This window comes from Saccoglossus kowalevskii, chromosome 19, assembly GCF_978046115.1.
Source record: "Saccoglossus kowalevskii chromosome 19, keSacKowa6.1, whole genome shotgun sequence".
NCBI classification, from domain to species: domain Eukaryota; kingdom Metazoa; phylum Hemichordata; class Enteropneusta; family Harrimaniidae; genus Saccoglossus; species Saccoglossus kowalevskii.
In genome coordinates, this window is record NC_140659.1 from 5,903,801 (window position 1) to 5,923,410 (window position 19,610).

At 36.0% G+C, this 19,610-nt stretch overlaps 1 protein-coding gene across 3 annotated transcripts in view; it reads left to right on the forward strand.

Annotated features, from left to right (window-relative positions):
- The window catches only part of drgx (dorsal root ganglia homeobox), a 36,610-nt gene that overhangs the window by 13,614 nt on the left and 3,386 nt on the right, over positions 1 to 19,610 (forward strand). Inside the window, exons 2-6 of one of the 3 annotated variants that reach the window (XM_085493477.1) lie at positions 6,474 to 6,504; positions 7,289 to 7,320; positions 12,540 to 12,873; positions 15,953 to 16,047; positions 18,066 to 18,167. In XM_085493477.1, the coding sequence (XP_085349603.1) occupies positions 12,768 to 12,873; positions 15,953 to 16,047; positions 18,066 to 18,167 (303 nt within the window). In that variant the 5' untranslated portion in view covers positions 6,474 to 6,504; positions 7,289 to 7,320; positions 12,540 to 12,767. Of the gene's footprint in view, positions 1 to 6,473; positions 6,505 to 7,192; positions 7,321 to 12,539; positions 12,874 to 15,952; positions 16,048 to 18,065; positions 18,168 to 19,610 lie in introns of those variants that run through there. The other 2 variants (NM_001165009.1, XM_085493478.1) reach the window with 2 other exon arrangements.

Here is a 19,610-nt window from a genome sequence, read left to right on the forward strand (position 1 = left end):
CAAGTAAACACATGCAATGCAATACGTAATTGCAAGTAAACACGTGCAATGCAATACATAATCACAAGTAAACACATGCATTGCAATACATAATCACAAGTAAACACATGCAATGCAATACATAATCACAAGTAAACTCGTGCAATGCAATATATGTTCACAAGTAAACACATGCAATGCAATACGTAATTGCAAGTAAACACGTGCAATGCAATACATAATCACAAGTAAACACGTGCAATGCAATAAATAATCACAAGTAAACACGTGCAATGCAATACATGATCACAAGCAAACACAAGCAATGCAATACATAATCACAAGTAAACACGTGCAATGCAATACATGATCACAGGCAAACACATGCAATGCAATACATAATCACAAGTAAACACGTGCAATGCAATACATAATCACAAGTAAACACATGCAATGCAATACATAATCACAAGTAAACACATGCAATGCAATACGTAATTGCAATTAAACACATGCAATGCAATACACAATTACAAGTAAACACGTGCAATGCAATACATAATTACAAGTAAACACATGCAATGCAATACATAATCACAAGTAAACACGTGCAATGCAATACATAATCACAAGTAAACACGTGCAATGCAATTCATAATCACAAGTAAACACGTGCAATGCAATTCATAATCACGAGTAAACACGTGCAATGCAATACATAATTACAAGTAAACACGTGCAATGCAATACATAATCACAAGTAAACACATGCAATGTAATACATAATCACAAGTAAACCCATGCAATGCAATATATAATCACTAGTAAACACATGCAATGCAATACATAATCACAAGTAAACACATGCAATGCAATACACAATTACAAGTAAACACGTGCAATGCAATACATAATTACAAGTAAACACATGCAATGCAATACATAATCACAAGTAAACACGTGCAATGCAATACATAATCACAAGTAAACACATGCAATGCAATACATAATCACAAGTAAACACATGCAATGTAATACATAATCACAAGTAAACACATGCAATGCAATATATAATCACTAGTAAACACATGCAATGCAATATATAATCACAAGTAAACACGTGCAATGCAATACATAATCACACGTAAACACGTCAATGCAGTACATAATCACAAGTAAACACGTCAATGCAATACATAATCACTTGTAAACACATGCATTGCAATACATAATCACAAGTAAACGCGTGCAATGCAATACATAATTGTATGTAAACACGTGCAATGCAATACATAATTACAAGTAAACACGTGCAACGCAATACATAATTACAAGTAAACACGTGCAATGCAATTCATAATCACAAGTAAACACGTGCAATGCAATACATAATTACAAGTAAACACGTGCAATGCAATACATAATCACAAGTAAACACATGCAATGCAATACATAATCACAAGTAAACACATGCAATGTAATATATAATCACAAGTAAACACATGCAATGCAATATATAATCACTAGTAAACACATGCAATGCAATACATAATCACAAGTAAACACGTGCAATGCAATACATAATCACACGTAAACACGTCAATGCAATACATAATCACAAGTAAACACGTCAATGCAATACATAATCACAAGTAAACACGTGCATTGAAATACATAATCACAAGTAAATACATGCAATGCAATACGTAATTGCAAGTAAACACGTGCAATGCAATACATAATCACAAGTAAACACGTGCAATGCAATACATAATCACAAGTAAACACATGCAATGCAATACATAATCACAAGTAAACACGTGCAATGCAATACATGATCACAAGTAAACACGTGCAATGCAATACGTAATTGCAAGTAAACACGTGCAATGCACTACATAATTACAAGTAAACACGTGCAATGCAATATATAATCACAAGTAAACACATGCAATGCAATACATAATTACAAGTAAGCAATGCAATGCAATACATAATCACAAGTAAACACATGCAATGCAATACATATTCACAAGTAAACACATGCATTGCAATACGTAATCACAAGTAAACATGTGCAATGTAATACATAATTACAAGTAAACTCGTGCAATGCAATACATAATCACTAGTAAACACGTGCAATGCATTACATAATCATAAGTAAACACGTGCAATGCAATACATAATTACAAGTAAACACGTGCAATGCAATACATAATCACAAGTAAACACGTGCAATGCAATACATAATCACAAGTAAACACGTGCAATGCAATACATAATTACAAGTAAACACGTGCAATGCAATACATAATCACAAGTAAACACGTGCAATGCAATACATAATCCCAAGTATACACGTGCAATGCAATACATAATCACAAGTAAACACGTGCAATGCAATACATAATCACAAGTAAACACGTGCAATGCAATACATAATTACAAGTAAATACGTACAATGAAATACATAATTACAAGTAACCACGTGCAATGCAATACATAATTACAAGTAAACAGTGTCTTTAAAAGCATTGATTCTCTCGTGGCTACTCGCGATATAATGCGGTACAAATACATTGTAAATGTAGTACTTTGCATTGTATGTTGCTTCACAGTATTCCGTCTGACTGTATTTTACTAAACACATGGCAACATGTGATGATCATGTTGTTTACTTTTGAGATTGAATCATTTCAACATAATACACAATGCATTAAGATACGTAAAGTTGTGATATACATCGTAAACGAAAATGGAGCGTGCCCAAAACGAGGCCGAAATTAACCTTTGACCTAGTTGTCAATTCAATGTATCGTCGATGAGTAAAACGCTCATTGGATCAAAAATCAAGCCAAATTTTCTTCGACATCTTTTCCAAATTGAATAAAGAAGCCAAATCAAATCAAGGTAATGAAATTTCTGCTGTTCTTTTGGTTAAAACGCTAATTTAATTTCACTCGGCTGTAATCGGGTTAGGCAAATGTTCGTGATCCGAGTCAGAGACTTGGATACCCGACTCACACCTCAACACAGTCATACACGAATGATGCGTATTTGTTATTTTATCATTTCTCTTCGAGTAGTTCACTCCAGTTCTAGGTTAATATTATTGCGAGGATTGCTTCCATCTTTCAATCGAGTTGCTTTAATCTCCGAAGAGACGCTTTCTCCTGCTTTTCCTTTACCCAACAGTAAGAATCACACAGGGGTACACTTTATACAAACTTATTAATTTCATTTTTCTTTAAATTGTATAAGAATATTTTTAAAAAAACACTGTTCAACTGGTTGCATGTTAAATCACGGGAGTTCAGTGGAAAATCAACGAAGCCTCACCCATGTAGCGTGATAGGAAAGACATCACGAACTAACATTCCCATCCTATTGAGAATGGTATCTTCCCAATCCGATTATAGCATAGTACCGATTTCAATTTCCCACATCAATTCACCGACAAAATTTCACTTTTTGTTCATAAGGAGGTTTTTGTTTCCGTCCGCTTTCATGACAATCCTGGCGACCGTGTTGTCACCCTCCCGGCGACGGATCGCCCTTAACGCGACTGTTCGCACATTTGAGCTCTTATCTCCGAAAAGAGCTTAATTTGTTAATATTTTATTTCAAACGAAATTTCTTCCATTATTCGTCATCCGATTATGTGTTAGCAGTAATACGGTTAATGCATTGACTGTTGCCGCTCAGTCGTACTATCCGAATCTCGGTATGTTTTCTGTTAAACGGCGCGAGGGCCCCCTAACTCCTCGGTTAGATTTTACTAGTAACTCGATATCGCTCACAGTACGGATATAGTTTTGAATTTTATGAAAATATCTTTCAAATCTAGTCCACAGACTACACAATCAACGGTAAATATCGATGCGTTGTTAAGGATCCGTCACGTATTCTTCTACAGGCAAGTGAAATGTAGAATTTAATTTCTTTCAACAAATCTGCCAAAAAAATAATAAAAAAGAAATTATTTCCCATTGGTGTGAAATATTACTTGAGGCGAAAAAATATTTTTAAAAAGCGTTCAAACGTCATTCCCTACAGATTGCGTTAAGCGTAGATAATAGCAGTATGAATGCATTGTATACCAATATACTAACTGCAGATAAAGAAATTACGTCATTACTGGCGGTATTTATATATTGTAGATATCTAAAATATGATATCCATGATGCGGGGTTCTAAAATTGATATAAATCACATCGTATTGTCCCAACACCAAATCGCATGTTTTACGGGACAAAGTAAAAGCGCCGTCTGTGATCTTTACCGGGGTAAAAGAGGGGGCTCGACAATTTCTTTAACGTGTTGATAAAATTTGATTCATTTATATAAAAGAATATCGTGAAAGTCTATGATTAATGTAAATCACGTACATGACGGCATATACACTTCTGAGTGTACTTAGTGGTTAAACCCCAAGTAGTGTTATGTGAAACAGAGAAAGGTAATCTTCAAAACCAGACTTAAATTAGCTTTTTAAAACTACTTAAAGTGAATATTTCGAAAGCGTTATGTAGAAACCGATGTATTCAAGTATTTTTGTTTATTTGTTTCATACGTGAGATGTAAAGACCGTGTCACGTGTATAATATGAACGTGATAGCATTGGGATCGACGTCGAACGCTAGGCGGTGTAGCGGTGACTTCCCCTTGATCTGCTACAGTCGACGCTCACCGCGTGTTCGAATTGCAAGTAAACAAACAATATTTTGTACGTGCTTTATATACTTCGTCCGGGTCCCATTGTCAAACACGGCGCGGTGCGACGACCACGTAGTTGTGGGGTATACACACAATTGGCAATGGACGATTGAATATAATTGTTTGTAGACGCTAAACTTGTCACTTTCCACTAACAAAACAACTTTAAAGTCCATATTTAGCCAACGTTGATTCCAATTAATCTCGTCTGCACTGTGACGTGGCAATTCTATTCAGACAAGAAAGGTGAATACACCCACTAAGGCGCGGCAACATGATGTCATATTATGAGAACGGAATCGACGGATTTGTGCTACTGGAAGAGATCAAGGGAGGTCAATCCATGAAAGTGCACCTTAAGCTTGTAAAAGGTATTTAATGACTCAGTGGCTGACTTTGCTACTAATTTGCTAATGAATCTTTTTGCTTAGGGATAAATATTCCTATTAATTCTACTAACTGGTAATGCAATTACCGGCATCAACTGAATTGAAAAAAGTATGCTTAATGATAACACAATATTTTATCATGAAACGAGGTTGGAGGTGAAGAAGTGTGGGTTGAATTTCTTCTTGGTGACATTCAGTACAATCGTTTATACGCGGTTTGTTTGAGCGGTATGCGATCCAGACTAAAGCGCCGAAATAGTTGTTATCATCTATAAACTATCAGGCATTGACTGAAATAGGTCTCCAAGGTTGGCTCGCGAATTACATCTTCGCCCGGTGCAATATAATCGCAGCAACTAAATGATTACAATACAAAATTGTCCAATGAATAATTCTGAATATCGTTTACAAAAAGAGTTTATTAAAAACGCTCGTCCCTCCTTATCGTATTTCGATCGAATCTATGAGGCTGGTGTTGACAAAATACAGTAATCTCAAATAGTGAAGTACGATTGCGCAGAACGTCGAAGCATAAACTCACCCCAGAGGCTGTGTTGAAGATAAAGATAAACCAAGCCGCAATATCGCGACTAAACCAAAATTAGTCGTTGTGAATAAAGATACCATGCAACCAAGCTGACATATCATGAAAGGTAATCTGATGTAGACTTGGCATTGCCCGGAAGTGGCTTCTTCACTGCCACGATTAGATAAGAGCAGAGCGTGCCATATCGCGACGTACCATCTCATTTGTATGGTCTCTGTACAAGCATCCTGCCATGTTGTCTGCGCTATTGTCGTCACGATCTTCAGAAAAGTTAATTCGTGAAAAATTTAAACCGAAATATAATCGCACTTTTCCCGACGTATTTTACGTGATTCGCAAACCTTACATCTCACACAATTCCTGTGCTCTGCCAAATAAAATCAAGTAATAAAACAAGCGGCAGTAATTGCTTATTCCTATTGCTGACAATATTTCAATTGCTACTTGATTTGTTTAGCGCCCATAATATACTCCATTGTTCCGCTGAGCGATTGAATTTTGAAAGTGCTTGATTCGTAGCATAATGTCTTCGACGGTCCAACGCTACGCATGTGTTTCAAACAGTACATGTCAACAGCTTCGGGCATATCTTACCGTTTCCAGAAGAACGCATTGGTAGTACTTGTACTTGTGATACAAGCTGAAATATTTCAGAACACATCGATGTATATAGTTATAATTTTGACACTGACGTCTGGAATAAAACGGGTAATTGAGTTTGAACTTGAATAGTGCGAGGAAAACCATTGATATCGCTCCCTAACTCAGCTTTGTTTTAATTTTATTTTTTACATGAAATTCGAACACTCGCTGCCCGACGACCACCACCCTTTGACTAGTTGTATGGTTTTGTTCCACGGCAGTATAATGGTAATTATTAACGTTTAAAAATCACCCACTCCCCACCCAGAACTGTTGGCCGTTCCCTAACCCAGTGTACGGATTTCCTCCACAGCAGTATATTGGTAATTATGAATGTTTAAAAATACATTAACGGTAATTGAATTTTGTTATTCGGGTTTATCGCAAAATACGTGGCCTGGGAGAAGACGGGAAATGTGATGCGTGAAATCCGTTTTGCGGAACGCCTAATTCATAATTAAGAAATTAAAAATTTAAATGAACACTACTAATTTAATAGAAATCATCTTCAGCTCCAATGATCATAGCGAATAATTTATCCTATATTCGTTTGCTTGTTTGCATAGATTTGTTGTGTGTAGCAGTCTTTTATTTGCCGACGACAATTCTCTGTAAATGACAGATATTCACAACTCAGCAGTTGTTAGTTTGTCGGGAGATTGTTGACAAAATTAATTACTAAAAGACGGAATTATGTAAAAGGATAACAGCAACCAATTCTACTCCGTGTGCATATTCTTCGCTTCGGTGCACGTGCTTGTTCACTTGGGACGGCATTTCAATCCCCGTGCGGAAGAATACATAAATGATTATGAAATTAGTATTATTACAATGATTGTTTTCGGGGTACTAGCTTAACAGAATACGTCCGCCATGTAATTAAGTCCATGGGCGGGTTATATGATGAGCCAGTATCAGACAAGGGGAATGCTTCGAGCGATTCATCATAAACAACTGCGTATTCTAGCAAAGCCATAATATCTTCGTTTTCTTTATATATTGTCATTTCAAGAGGAGCTGTGTTCCTGTGCGTATCTGCATTAGGTAAGTAAACCTAGCTCCGATAGGCGTCATAAACCCTTACTAGTTACATGATTACGTGCTGTGCCAAATATCCTCGGTCGTGGTAGTATCCGAATGTTCACATTGTTGTGTTATTCTTATTCAGTATATATCACTGTCCCATTGTTTCCTTTTTCAACACCAGTTTTCAAATATTCAAGCTGTACAAAATACAGTTATTTTGCTGAATACCATTGATATTGTTTATTTGAATATCGCATAGACACCGAGATTATAGTTACTGTAGTTAGCTAAATGACGGTGTACACCGAATATTTGTATTTGCACACACACAAAAAATACTTCTTACAGCAAAAAAGAAAAGAGAAACAGCGAGTATTGTCGAAATACGCATTTTATTCACCGATATTGATTCATTGTTGCGTTTTAATTTATTATTTCTTTACTCCGGTTAGACTAATGTATCAGCTAATAATATTGAGTTTATGAAACGAACACTAGAATTCCCTTGTATGGCAGTTACGATAGTCTACCGGTCTGAACAGATGAGTTGATGGAATTTCAATATGTGCGCCGACATGTTGAATACTTCAGCACCATACATGTCAGGAAATCGTGATGGCGACCGCCAAGCAATGAGTACTCGACACTCTCCCAATGTAAGAATACTGCAGGCACTTGACGGTCCTCATAATATTACTGCACGATTGTTATATCGATAACAGCTAACAAAAGACATCGAGTTTAAACAAATAATACAACGTATTTTTCTAATTCAAGTGCGGGAAAACAAAGATACTTAATACTAAGTGTGTATAATTGGGTGAAAATGACCATAAATAGACATTAACAAAGACATTAAGTAAAGGAAACCCCCCAAACAATACATCTAATTACGTAGGTCGTCGTGGGTCCCTGGAAATTGACAATGTTATTGCTTGATAAAGGGCTAAACGGTTATATGAGGCAGAGGTCGCCGTGTGACTGCATTACAAACTGGACGAAATGCAGCTCGTAAGCCAAGGCAATATACAGCGTCGAACCCCATATGATGTATGTTCTCGTGAAAATAATAACTATGGAGTCAACAAGTTTAAGTTCAATGTTTAGGAAATGTGTCCATATTATATTATAGAGCGCTGAACGTGCGAATTTCTTGTAAAAAAATAATGTATTGTTCTTGTGTTGCATACGACATAAGGAAGTATCGAACACGGCGCGTCGTGACGACAATCGACCTTCAATATTCCTGCCGTATTTCGTATTAAACCAGTTAGCTTTGGACATATAAACACCGTAAATTCATGGCAAAAAACACTGAAAGAAATGAACAAAATATTGAAACTCATGGACTCATATTTAAACTAGCCCACCGACAGTGCCGAACACCTTATTCAATGATTCACACACGAGTGCTGTGTTGTCAGCGTTAGCTTTTCAAACCCACGGAATAACGCTGTAATCAGCGTGATGCATTCTTGTTGAATCTATCTTCACGGTCTCAATTCACAGAACGCCTCTGTATCGACACGGTTACAATAAAATTCACAAACATGGTTTGAATCATGATCACGGCGAATAAGGGGGCACGTGGGTAATCCGCTGTAAAGCTGTAAGGCCGATTTACAAACGAGCTCATACCGAGTCTAAGTGTTACTGCCAATTACTGGTATAAAGTAGAGCGGGAATGAGATTAAGGGCACTGCTAACATCTGTCGACACATTGTTAACTCCGCATACCATGTCTTATCAAAACACAGATGTAAATACAACTACAACTGACTGGTAGCAACATCGCACTCATGTTAACACCGTTGTTAATAACGACAGATGTACCATAATAGCGACGTTCATTTGGCTAACGTCAACATAGAATGTGGCATTGTTGCAGAAAACTGTCAAAAGACAAAAAGCAAAGGCGAAAATTCAGATTCTATGTGGGTCATTTCGAATATTTAGTTTTTGCATTCTCTTTAAAAACGACATATTATTTCAAGTTATCGTTATGTTTACATTATAAAATTGTGCACCATTTAATTATCACAGTGAGTGACTGTGAATGACTTTTTCAGATTCTTTTGGTTCTTTGATTAGGAAATCGCCGGGCAGAATGGAAAAATTAAATTTCATATTTAATGTAAGAATAATGTTGAACGTTGTATTTCTCGTGAATGTAAGGTGGTCTGCTCTCAGTGTTCATCAACAAAACATGGACGGGGCTCCAGGTGTACTTGAAGAGATTGTTTACCTTATTGGTAATACTAATTACTTTTTTCGATCCAGGTCAATGAACTCAATATCATGATATAAGGTGTCAGTGGATATATTAACGGGTATAATAATTACTGTAATTATGAATCCATGTCCATAATACGCCATAATACTAATCAAATTGTGTTAAATGTGGTTGATGAACTGGTTGAGCTTCGTTATAGCTGTAGTGACCATCCGTCCCCGCCTAGGTGTTGTTAACCAAGTCCGAAACGAACAAAATTGTAGGCATGTGTGTAAAAAAAATATTGTGCACTCAATAACATTGAAATCAGCACCAATTGATGCAGTGTAATCATTATACAACCATGGTACAATACAGTATCGTTGATACAATATGTACCCAATTTGCGACCATGATACACTACAGTAATTTTTTTTACGATTATACAGTACGATACAATTTGGTATCATTATACAGTACGATACAATTTTGTAACATTATACAGTACGATGCAATTTCGTAACATTATACAGTACGATGCGATTTCGTATCATTATACAGTACGATACAATTTCGTAACATTATACAGTACGATACAATTTGGTATCATTATACAGTACGATGCAATTTCGTAACATTATACAGTACGATGCAATTTCGTATCATTATACAGTACGATACAATTTGGTATCATTATACAGTACGATACAATTTGGTATCATTATACAGTATGATACAATTTCGTATCATTATACAGTACGATGCAATTTCGTAACATTATACAGTACGATACAATTTGGTATCATTATACAGTACGATACAATTTCGTAACATACAATACGATACAATTTGGTATCATTATACAGTACGATACAATTTGGTATCATTATACAGTATGATGCAATTTCGTAACATACAGTACGATGCAATTTCGTAACATTATACAGTACGATACAATTTCGTATCATTATACAGTATGATACAATTTAGTATCATTATACAGTACGATACAATTTGGTATCATTATACAGTACGATGCAATTTCGTAACATTATACAGTACGATGCAATTTAGTATCATTATACAGTACGATACAATTTGGTATCATTATACAGTAGGATACAATTTGGTATCATTATACAGTACGATACAATTTGGTATCCTTATACAGTACGATACAATTTGGTATCATTATACAGTACGATGCAATTTCGTAACATTATACAGTACGATGCAATTTCGTAGCATTATACAGTACGATACAATTTCGTATCATTATACAGTACGATGCAATTTAGTATCATTATACAGTACGATGCAATTTAGTATCATTATACAGTACGATACAATTTCGTATCATTATACAGTACGATACAATTTCGTATCATTATACAGTACGATACAATTTTGTATCATTATACAGTACGATACAATTTGGTATCATTATACAGTACGATGCAATTTTGTAACATTATACAGTACGATGCAATTTCGTAACATTATACAGTACGATGCAATTTAGTATCATTATACAGTATGATACAATTTGGTATCATTATACAGTACGATACAATTTGGTATCATTATACAGTACGATACAATTTGGTATCATTATACAGTACGATACAATTTGGTATCATTATACAGTACGATACAATTTCGTAACATTATACAGTACGATGCAATTTCGTAACATTATACAGTACGATACAATTTCGTAACATTATAAAGTACGATGCAATTTCGTAACATTATACAGTACGAAACAATTTGGTATCATTATACAGTACGATACAATTTGGTATTATTATACAGTACGATACAATTTAGTATCATTATAAAGTACGATACAATTTCGTATCATTATAAAGTACGATACAATTTCGTATCATTATAAAGTACGATACAATTTCGTATCATTATACAGTACGATACAATTTAGTATCATTATAAAGTACGATACAATTTCGTATCATTATAAAGTACGATACAATTTCGTATCATTATAAAGTACGATACAATTTAGTATCATTATAAAGTACGATACAATTTCGTATCATTATAAAGTACGATACAATCTCGTATCATTATAAAGTACGATACAATTTCGTATCATTATAAAGTACGATACAATTTCGTATCATTATACAGTACGATACAATTTCGTATCATTATAAAGCACGGTACAATTTCGTATCATTATAAAGTACGATACGATTTCGTATCATTATACAGTACGATACAATTTCGTATCATTATAAAGCACGGTACAATTTCGTATCATTATAAAGTACGATACAATTTCGTATCATTATAAAGTACGATACAATTTCGTATTATTATAAAGCACGATATAATTTGGTACCATAAATTTGTGACCACAATAGATTATGCTACAGCTTGTCTCCGTGATAAACTACGGTACAATTTGTAACCAGGAGACATTACGATGCAATTTGAATTCATTATGATACTTTGTAACCGTTGCACAAATTGTAACCAGTTTGCGACCATGGTATATTACGGCGCAATTTGTAACCGCGATACGATACATAATAAAAAGTTGCAATGAAAAATCAGCATGTAGATATTGAATAGGTAGTACACTCTAACGCAACATACTACCGCCGTTTGTTTCAAAATTCACGTGGGCAGTACCTGTGAACAATTCTTGTCATTAACAATTTATTCAAATATACAGAAAGTCAATGTCAATAAAGTGCTGCAAAATTGAGGAGTCCAATGTGCGAAAAAAAATGTATTGTCATACTGTAACATTACATGTGTATTGCGCCGTGATTATTCATCATACCTTAAAGGGGCACCTTCCAGTTAAGATTAATTTCACAACAAATTTACTTTCTGGATTAAAATAACAATGGATAACAAAAGATAGATTAACATTGTAAACAACATAAACAATAGTGTTCCATGATTCTTTGGTGCAATCCATGGGATTGAGCGGTTCCCCTTTAATTAAAAAACACACTAAATACTCAAATATCGTTTTACGTTTTTCGTCCAGATATTATACTTTCGCTGTCGTCTTGGTAACAGATGGACGCATATGGTGTTGCATTGTGGGATATGCTAATTCAGAATTCAGAAGTAGAGCTGTCAACTTAATCTTATTGGTGGAGATAGTAGCGGTTGCTGATTAGAAAGAGGCTGTCCAAACTTCAACTTCAATCGACGCACTGCCACGCACAAGGCCGGATACTCTATACGCGACCCAAACCCGTCCGTCGCCAACATGTTCTGTTATCATTGTCCGATTCCCGCTGCTAGCTACCCGTATTTTGAGCAACGAGTGCCGACAGGGAATAATGCTCCTCTACCTTCTGTCGTGCCGCCTATATGTAAGTACTGCTTATTTGTGCTTGTGCTATATATGTGTGGTAACGTCGGTAAACTTGTGAGCCTGCTAGTTCTACTGACACGCATTTCAGCGGAAAATTTGATTTCCGGAATAGAGTTAGTTCGGCAAATCTGCGGAAATAATCTTCTTTATAACATATCATTAAGGTGCTCTAGCCTAAATTATCTCGAATTCGCCCTTGATTGAAGACATTGCAGAAAGGTTATGCGTTTTATATAAAATACGATTCATAGTGATTTACCAGGTGAAGTAAATATCGGCGGCCTTAAATTATTACTTTTGGCTACGTTTACTGTACCAACCGATCGGCGAATTCTCGTAATTTGAGCAATAAGTGACTATAGCATATAGTAGTGCTTTGTCACTTCTAAGGCTTCAAGTTAATTCCGGCATCCTTTGGGTATAACGTCGCAGTGCCGATTTACTGACATTGAGAATGTAAGCCTGTGTTGTGCACTTTACAGATGGGGAGTGCCCCTCAGTAGGAAAGCATGGCGATTCACGATAGGAGAGCAATATAATATAATTATTATTATTTTTATTATTATGTCATTATCGTATTTATTATTTGCACGTATGTGAAAATATGAAACATAATATTGTTAGTTAAGTTCTCGCCGCTCACAGGAAAATAAACTTGAATGGCTTCCTTCCCGTTGCAATCTATCCTTTGATTAGATATTTTTCAGGGTGTCGAATGAACTGCTGAAGTGCTGTGTTATTATATTTTAATTCAACCTTTGGAATAACCAAATTTAGAAATAATACGTCGCCATAATGAATTTGCCAATAGAGGTTGAGAACTGTCTCGATATACACATATATCCCTACAGCGCGACAGAGGGATTATTTTCTACAATAGTAGAAGTACATTCTCCAAAATTGTTTAAAATGCTATTTTCTGACTACTCACACAAATATTCGATATTTGTGGTTCGTTAACGTACGACGTAAAGAAAATCAAGTCTGCTCAGTTGGTTCACAGGATGTAATGAAAACATGTACACCCGCTTTTTACGATGTTGGTTGATAATTCTAAAGCTCATCCTCTCGGTGCACAATAACGGTAAAGTCCACCCCCTCTGTTAACCCTATAACAGGTAGGTCCGTCCGTTATGTGGGCCCGATAACGCTAATACTCCCTCTGTTAACCCGATAACGGGGAGGTCCATCCGTTCTGTGAACGCGATGTCAGAAAGGTTCGTCCGCTACTACGGGAAGATTGTTCACACTCCTGGCTATTGACAGCCGGGCTAGCAGCGATCGGGCATGTTTTCTAAAAAGCATTTTGATTACTAGTTTGGTAGTCTGTTCATGATATCACTTTAGAAATACTGCATAAAATACCTGTAATCACATGATATTCTAAACAACTGAAACTGTGTTTATCAACGATCACGATCACCAGTATATAACGGTAATCCTAGGCTAGGACACATAATGTCTGACTACTAGCATTTTTCATTATTATTCCGTGCTTATCAATCGCACTGCTTATTTACATAATATAAAACGCTGGACAATTTGGCGGTCGAATGTGTATAAATCACAACAAGAGGGCGCTACTCAGCGGTGCTCATAATTTGTTTCCCCACACCACATACATCATGTTATTATTACACATTGTAATGAACCTTGCATTTGTACTTGTCACTGTATTGAACTCACGTGTATGCTTGGGTTAATGACAATGACATGTTTATGTCAGTCATCAAGCATGTATGTTTGTCAAAATCTAAAAACTGTTAATTCGGGTTGTCATTCTGCGGTCTCATGCGGTCATCGATTTATTCTCATTAGAAGTTATCGTCAGCTATTCAATGTTATGGGAGACATACTGGTCATCTATTCAATGATATAGGATACATCCGGGTTTCCATTAAATGATATGGGGAGACATCGGGTAGGGTACATCCATCATGCTTGTTGGACATAGTCATCAATTCAATTGTATGGGATTCATCCTGGTCACACATTCATCAAGTTTCTATGGGGAGATATCATGTGGGCAATGGTGATTACATAGCACCGTAGACTGTACTTAATATGTAATTAAAAAGTTATTGTTGCACTGAATGTCATAAAAAGTCGACGACCTGACAATGTGTAGCTACAATTAATTGAATTAATCACATCTAACCATCCTTTGATCACTTTTATTGAATTTTAAACTGTACACACAGAATAGAAATGATTAAAAAAGCCCGCGAAGTTAGACAAGTGGGTAATTTCGAACTAGGGTCATTGAGTATTATTTTTCCATGATCACGAGTAATAATAACATTGGTTGGATCCTAATTGCGGATTAGATTTTTAGTCTGATAAGACGATGTACAGGGAGTCGGTTGTCGGTGCATTTGATCGTCTCATTCTCACACCCTGTCAATAAATGAACTTATCTTTTTAGAACGACAAATTGAATTAATAACTCTTCATTTCCTTCGAGGGATTCAATTATTTTTCCGCGTGTGCGTTCGAAAACAACCACGGTTCACGTAAAAGGAAAGGAAATCGACGGTTATCATGTAATGTCGAAAAGAACATTTTCTGAATTTTATAGTGCATTTTGAATTGGGGAGAATTGTGGAAGATCGAGTATACTAAGTAAAACGTATTGCTGTTTGAAGTGTATAATTTCAGCAAATGGGCACGCGCAAGTTCATATTTTCTTTGTTTCCGGGATGGAGGAATGGGGTGGTAGAAGAGAAAATAAGTTGTTGGTCGGGAACACGGTCTTATTTCGCGCGCCATGTCTCTATATGGCGTATCGCACTGGCAGAGAAATATAGATACTCAGCTATCAATTATTGGAAAATAAAAACAAAAAGCGTAATTGAAAATTCCACTTCTCCGTATTCTCCCCCCCCCCACAAAAATTAACTGGGTGACAAGTCGCTATGATTGTTTGACCAAGAACGCGTCAATATACGTAACAATACTAAACTCAATTAAATGAGTTTTCGGCATGGATCTGAGATGTATCTTATGTAGGCTGTTAATTACATTGCATACCTTGCCTAGTTATACTAATAGTATTTGTTGTCTATTTCTTTTTCCAGTTTCGACATCATCTTACGCAAACCACCATGAATTTGATGACACTTTCTTGCGTAGGAAACAGCGCAGAAACAGGACCACGTTTACAGCCCAGCAGGTAAATAAATTTGTTTTATGTCGCAGTGAAACACACTGAAAATTTGTCAGTGTATGGTGCGTGACATATTGCCGTTCCGTGTATAACACTGAATACATAATACCATCGGCATGTAAACCCGGCATGCCACTCGGCAGTGCAGAGAAGCTCCTACGTGGTATCACGTGATATATGGGGGTCTGACCATTTCTTTGTTACATACGCACTCACAGTATGATTCAGTAATCGTCCTTGGTCACGTCACTATTATGACAGGTAATCAAAACTACTCACTTAAAAATAATGGAGATGTGTGCTAGAAAATTCCGTAATTATAAGACCGTTGTTCTTTGGCGTCGGTATGTATGCCGCGTGCCGCTTCGTAAGCCCAACTCAAATACAAAAACAATCTCTGCTTTTATATATGAACCATAATGCGAGGCTTTCTTGTCATCGAATTAAGAATGGTTCGGGTAATCCTTTCATCGCTAGTTGTAAACTTATTTGCAGTTGAAATTGATATTGATGATTTCTACTTTATTTTTTCAAATGATTTACCACTTTTGTAGGAGAATATTTCATCCTTGAAATATTGCAATCAACTTTAGTACGTCTGTTTCTGAATTACAGCTCAGCGCTGAGTTTTAAAAAATATCAATTAAAATCCACCTCACTGGAAATTTACTTCTGGCAATTTAAACTTTAACTTTTGCACTTTTGTTTTCTGATAAAATTGGTATTTTATGGTTAAACAAATTGGACATCTGCTGTTGTCCGTCACGTGACCAGTTCGCGGGAAAAGATGATTCCCATCACCCTACTCTAGCGGCGTCATTAAAACGAACGAGGTGATAACAGAAAACTGGATACATGCCAGATCAAGTTTGATGCCCGCCTCGAACCTTACAATTCTGGCAAAGTTTATGAGTTGTCGGGCACTAAATCAGAGAGGGTACATTTTATTATTCATTAAAAGTGGATTTGGAGTCGAAAAAAAATGTAAAATGCATAAGGTTAATACAACAACTTGTCAAAATAGCGAGGTGACGAATGTAATTTCTGACACGATCAAACGAGTAATCCCCTACCTACATCGCAGTAACTCATCACCCGATATTATTATTTATGATATCACTGCAATGTTTCGTCGTAACTTTTGTATCCCCCAAGGTTTATTACTAGATAATACCAACAGGGAGGGTGAATCCTATCCATGGAGGCGTGAAAACGTTGTTTTAGCACACTTTTAGCGAATATATATACTATCTACTGATGGGGGTTAATGTTGTCTTGTCCTTATTATTTTAATCTGTGTGGGTCCATAAAATGCTGCAAATGATGTTAGTGGGAAGATTTATTGCTGTCACGAGAGATGAGATTGCAAGATCAGACCCGATTGTTTTTATGGATTATGTATATTCCATTGTGAAACATATTCGATATCAGAGGCGATTGCGCTGCAAGTATACGATGCTTTTAGTGAATATTGGCGACAAGCATATGTGTCTGCACAATTGTGAATATTTAACTGTGACTTGTGATAAAGAACTTGAACTAAAATCAACTCAATTAGAATTTGTAGAGTTGAAAACACGGGAAGCGTATCAAATTTTCAACTTGATTTTCAAGTTTTGATTTAGTCATCTACAATTGCGCACGAGTAGAACTATCGATTACATGGCAACCATAATAGTAGGGGTAGCCATGCTCTCTGTCAAGCTCACATGCCAGTGTGTCGTGTTCGTGTTTTCTGAACAGTTATTTATGTAACTTGTGACTATGAGATACTATGGGTTATTGTTTATATGGTCATAATATGGTACGTTTATTAATATAATTTGTGACTCCGTTCATGTTCATGGCTCCGGCATGGTATAGATATGTAAAAAACATACCACACCCAATGTCATGCTTGCATCCGAGTTCTGCGCCAATAATGATGTCATAATAATCTCAAGACTGGTATACTTATGCTCATCATTCATATGTTACTTTCTAGCTCTCGTGTTCATGAATTAATTTACTTTATTTTTTGATAGCTGGAAGAATTAGAATCGGCATTTGGCAGGACACATTACCCGGATGTATTCACGCGAGAAGACCTCGCAGTCAAAATCAACCTAACAGAGGCACGTGTACAGGTGGGTGATACGTTATTGCCATAACAGCGGGTAAAACAAACTATCAATGTGCCACCAATTGAATATATGGCATGCGGCTTTAATGTCATAATTGTTGTCTGAATACGTCACATAATCTTCAGCCTCGTTCGAATCCAAGTTGTGGCAGTTGTGGCGTGGCAGGTAAATGTTCGATTTGAAACATTGACAAATCCTGAAAATGTTTCATTCGCTCTGGACGTCTGTTATTGTGCATGAGACGATGGCCTAGTGCACCAACGTCCAACGAGTCAATTTGATGAACTAATCAGACAGAATATCGCGAGCGCCAGAAATCCACTAAAAATTTTTCAATGAATGGAATATTCGATAGTTTGTACCATGTGAATACGTTTTGGAAATATGTAATAATAAAAAGTCATGATAAGAATAATTATTCCAAATAAAATTATACATTTTTTCTGGGTTATTTTATAATGCCAACAAATCAGCCGAAGACGTATTTCTCTAAAAACAATTGAGTCTAACATTTAATTTAATTAGTTTCCTATTTTACGATTACGTCCCCAGTAGAAACATTTATTAGTATTTTAATAAATGAACAACCACCGAAGAACCGAAATAAGCCTTTCAGCATTAACATTGTCGAAAAAAAAAAAACATTTCACCATTTAGAATTTAAAACCCCAGTGATAAATTTTACGTAAACCATATATTTAATTTTTCAACACGAATGGCTACGAACGAGAATGAACAAAATGATACATTTGACGAACATGTCACAGGAGAACATCTACCCGCCAAGCCAAGATACAATCAATATTTGGAAAACCATTGTAGAACTAGTTTGGAACGAGGCTGAACAAAATGGTACATCTGATGATGTACCAAGCACGTGACAGTGAAACCCGCAAAGCGTATATTGAAAGATGCATTAGAGTTGAGATGGTCAAATCCAGAGGGAACACACGACACAGGTGTACCTAATTGCTGAAATAATTGAGTTCAAATAATCATATAAACATGTTATCCGATTAGGAGCAACGTTTCACTCAATTACCTTGTATTTGCAAATACTGTTCGTTACGTTACACTAAGATAATTTAACGCCATTCGGATCGGCCGTCGGAGACTGTCATCGAGGCGATTACGTCTTCTTGGAACATGTCTAGCTTTATTTGTTCAGACAGAAATAATTGTCCAGTGTTCTTTATAGTCGTTTTAATATCTAAGAAAATAAACTCATTATACCAAGCGACATCATAACGCGGTATTGAGTGTTTTTCTAGTGTTACACAGATCTACTGATTTCTCATTATTGAAGAAAGAAACTCATCTGAAACAGAAAAATACTCAGAATTGATATTTCGGCCCATGGTTCGTCAATACTTTTGTCAAAATCAGTGATAATGTTGATACACTGAGTCCAGCTTTAAATTATTATATAATATATTATTCCGTTCT